A 2777-nucleotide genomic window follows, 5' to 3' on the forward strand; every position below is an offset into this window, starting at 1 on the left:
GGGAGGGAGTAGTCCGGAAGGAGAGGGCGCCGACTGTCTTGAGCCTCGCTTCCCAGTGAAGCTGCAGGGAGTCTCAGCCTGCCGGGCGGCCCCAGAGCTCCGCCGCGCGCGAAGGGGAGGGCGGGGCCCGGAGGGAAAGGTAAGGGGGCGGGCCCAGGCACCCAGCAGGTGAGTATCGGTTTTTTTCCCCTGCCCTGCTTTCGGTCGGGAGGAGGCGGGCGGGGAGGGGGGGGGGAGGGGGAGGAGAGTAGTTTTTCCGGGGCTCCCGATCCTATCGCGGGCGGCGCTGGGCTGGCGGGGTCCTCTGTGGGACGGCGGGTGGGAGCCACGATGTGTCACCCAGATACTATTGGGTGACTGACGGCCAACCAGCCGGGCCTGTCGGGCGGAGTATAAGAGCTGGGGAGGGAGCGGGCCCGGGCGACACGCTCGCCGGACGGTGCCCAGTGCGGGGGGAGAGGCGGGGGTCGTGAACCGGTAGGATCCTCTCCCCGCCCTCTCGCCTGCCCTCGTCGGGGTCCACGCGCCCCTACCGCCCCACCATGGCCCGGACTCCGGGCTTCGCGCCGCAGCGGCGGCCTCCGCCCTTCTTGCTGCTGCTGGCGCTGGCGACGGTGGCCGGCCTCGCCGAGGCTCAGCACAACTGCACCTGCGCCACCAACAAGATGACCGTCTGCGGCCCGGATGGCCCCGGAGGCGCCTGCCAGTGCCGGGCGCTGGGCTCGGGCGTGGTGGTGGACTGTTCCACGCTGACCTCCAAGTGCCTGCTGCTCAAGGCCCGCATGAGCGCCCCGAAGGGCGGCCGCGCGCTGGTGCGCCCCAGCGAGCAGGCGATCGTGGACAACGACGGCCTCTACGACCCCGACTGCGACCCCCAGGGCCGCTTCAAGGCGCGCCAGTGCAACCGGACCACCTCGGTGTGCTGGTGCGTGAACTCGGTGGGCGTGCGCCGCACCGACCGGGGCGACCCCAGCCTGCGCTGCGACGAGGTGGTCCGCACCCACCACATCCTCATCCACCTCCGCCACCGCCCCGCCGCGCGCGCCTTCAACCACTCCGACCTGGACGCCGAGCTGCGGCGGCTGTTCCGCGAGCGCTACCGCCTGCACCCCCGGTTCCTGGAGGCCGTGCACTACGAGGAGCCCACCATCCAGATCGAGCTGCGCCAGAACGCCTCGCAGAAGGCCCCTGGCGAAGTCGACATCGCCGACGCCGCCTACTACTTCGAGAGGGACGTCAAGGGCGAGTCCTTGTTCCCAGGGCGCCGGGACCTGGACGTGCGCGTACGCGGGGAGCCCCTGAGCGTGGAGCGCACGCTCATCTACTACCTGGATGAGAAGCCCCCCGAGTTCTCCATGCAGCGCCTCACTGCCGGCCTCATCGCCGTCATCGCGGTGGTCGTGGTGGCCCTGGTGGCCGGGCTCATTGTCCTGGTGGTCACCAATCGTAGGAAGTCCGGGAAGTACAAGAAGGTGGAGATCAAAGAACTGGGGGAGCTGAGGAGTGAACCGAGCTTGTAGAAGCAGGGAAGGGGTGGGAAGGGGGGGGGGGAGATGGGTAGGGGTGGTGGGGTACGCGGAGGGGCGGGGGACACCAGATTTGGGTCACCTCCCAAGTCCAAGTGAGTCACTCGTCATGATTCCTGGCCCAAAAGAGGTCCATCTTCTCCCCGAAGGCCAACCCTCCCCTACCGTCTCCACGGGGCAACAGATATGCTAGATCCTGGATCCAGGGTCTCTTCTTTCACCTTTCTTGAAGGAAGTGTTTTCTAAAACCCCCTGCCTTCCTTAGGGCCCAGCCAGACACCTAAGTTAGGGAAGGATGACCAGTCTGATTTGTCAGGAGCGAGCCTCTGAGACCCGCCATCCTTTCCCAGTGACTGAATTCTAGTCCTCCTCAAAGGCTCTCATCCTGGGTCCTGCTGGAAAGCAGCATCTCTGCTATCTTGGGTTTAAGTTACGGGAGGAGCTCCCTCCATCGTACCTTTCCCAAGAGAAGAGGACTTTGCTAATAGAACCTGGGTCTTATCCTCATACACCATGGTTTGTATTACCGACCACATTTATTGGCCACCAGGAAAGAAGCTGGTTTCGGTTGCCAGAACAGGTTTTCTGTATCTTTTACAGGAAGGCACACTGGCCTAGAAACAGCCTGTAACCATTCCTCAGCTCACCTTTAGTATAATTGAAATTAGTAATTTTTTTTGTAAAATGTTTGTATATATGCTGCCTTTGATAATGCTGCTGTGATTTTTTAAAATATGAATTTAATAAAGTATAAGAAAAACCACAACCCCAAAGATGGAGTATGGGAAAACTTCTTCCAGATTTCTTATCTGTCTTAATATTCTCAAGACTTGGGTTTTGTATTTCACATTCTAACAATACTTTGCAGGAGCAGCGGCATTGGTATTTTCAGAGCTATCATCACTGGTCAACAGAAATGTTCTTTGTAAGTAAGATTATTATGGAGGTGGGAGTGGTAGAGCACTTATCTAGCATGCTCAAAGACCTGGGTTCCATCAGCAGAGGGTGAGTGGTCAGGGTGATTTACAAACTGCCTTTAACAAGGAGAAGGCTAACACAGAGCTATCACTGGGAAAGCAGGCCAGATTCCTTGGCTATCTCTGGACAGGATTTCTTAACAGTGGCGATGAAGAACACCCACTTCTTTTACAAGCAGTCTCCCTCTGAAACCCAGCCCCATGTTGAAATAGGAGCTACTTTTCTCAGTTAGCCCCTGGGCATATTTCCTAATCTCAAAGTGTTGTTGTGGGT

The 2777-nt window shown here is 59.5% G+C and overlaps 1 protein-coding gene across 1 annotated transcript; it reads left to right on the forward strand.

The window, feature by feature from the left end:
* The first annotated feature begins 324 nt into the window (after positions 1 to 324).
* On the forward strand, positions 325 to 1528 carry Tacstd2 (tumor associated calcium signal transducer 2). Its single transcript, XM_090333738.1, has one exon. The coding sequence runs from the start codon at positions 543 to 545 to the stop codon at positions 1518 to 1520; it is 978 nt and encodes a 325-aa protein (XP_090189864.1). The 5' UTR covers positions 325 to 542; the 3' UTR covers positions 1521 to 1528.
* Positions 1529 to 2777: the final 1249 nt, after the last annotated feature.

Source organism: Megascapheus bottae, chromosome 6 (genome assembly GCF_031878675.1).
Source record: "Megascapheus bottae isolate mThoBot1 chromosome 6, mThoBot2.hap1, whole genome shotgun sequence".
Taxonomy (NCBI): Eukaryota; Metazoa; Chordata; class Mammalia; order Rodentia; family Geomyidae; genus Megascapheus; species Megascapheus bottae.

Coding starts and splice junctions, on each gene's coding strand:
- Tacstd2 (XM_090333738.1), top strand. CDS start 543: ATGGCCCGGACTCCGGGCTTCGCGCCGCAGCGGCGGCCTCCGCCCTTC.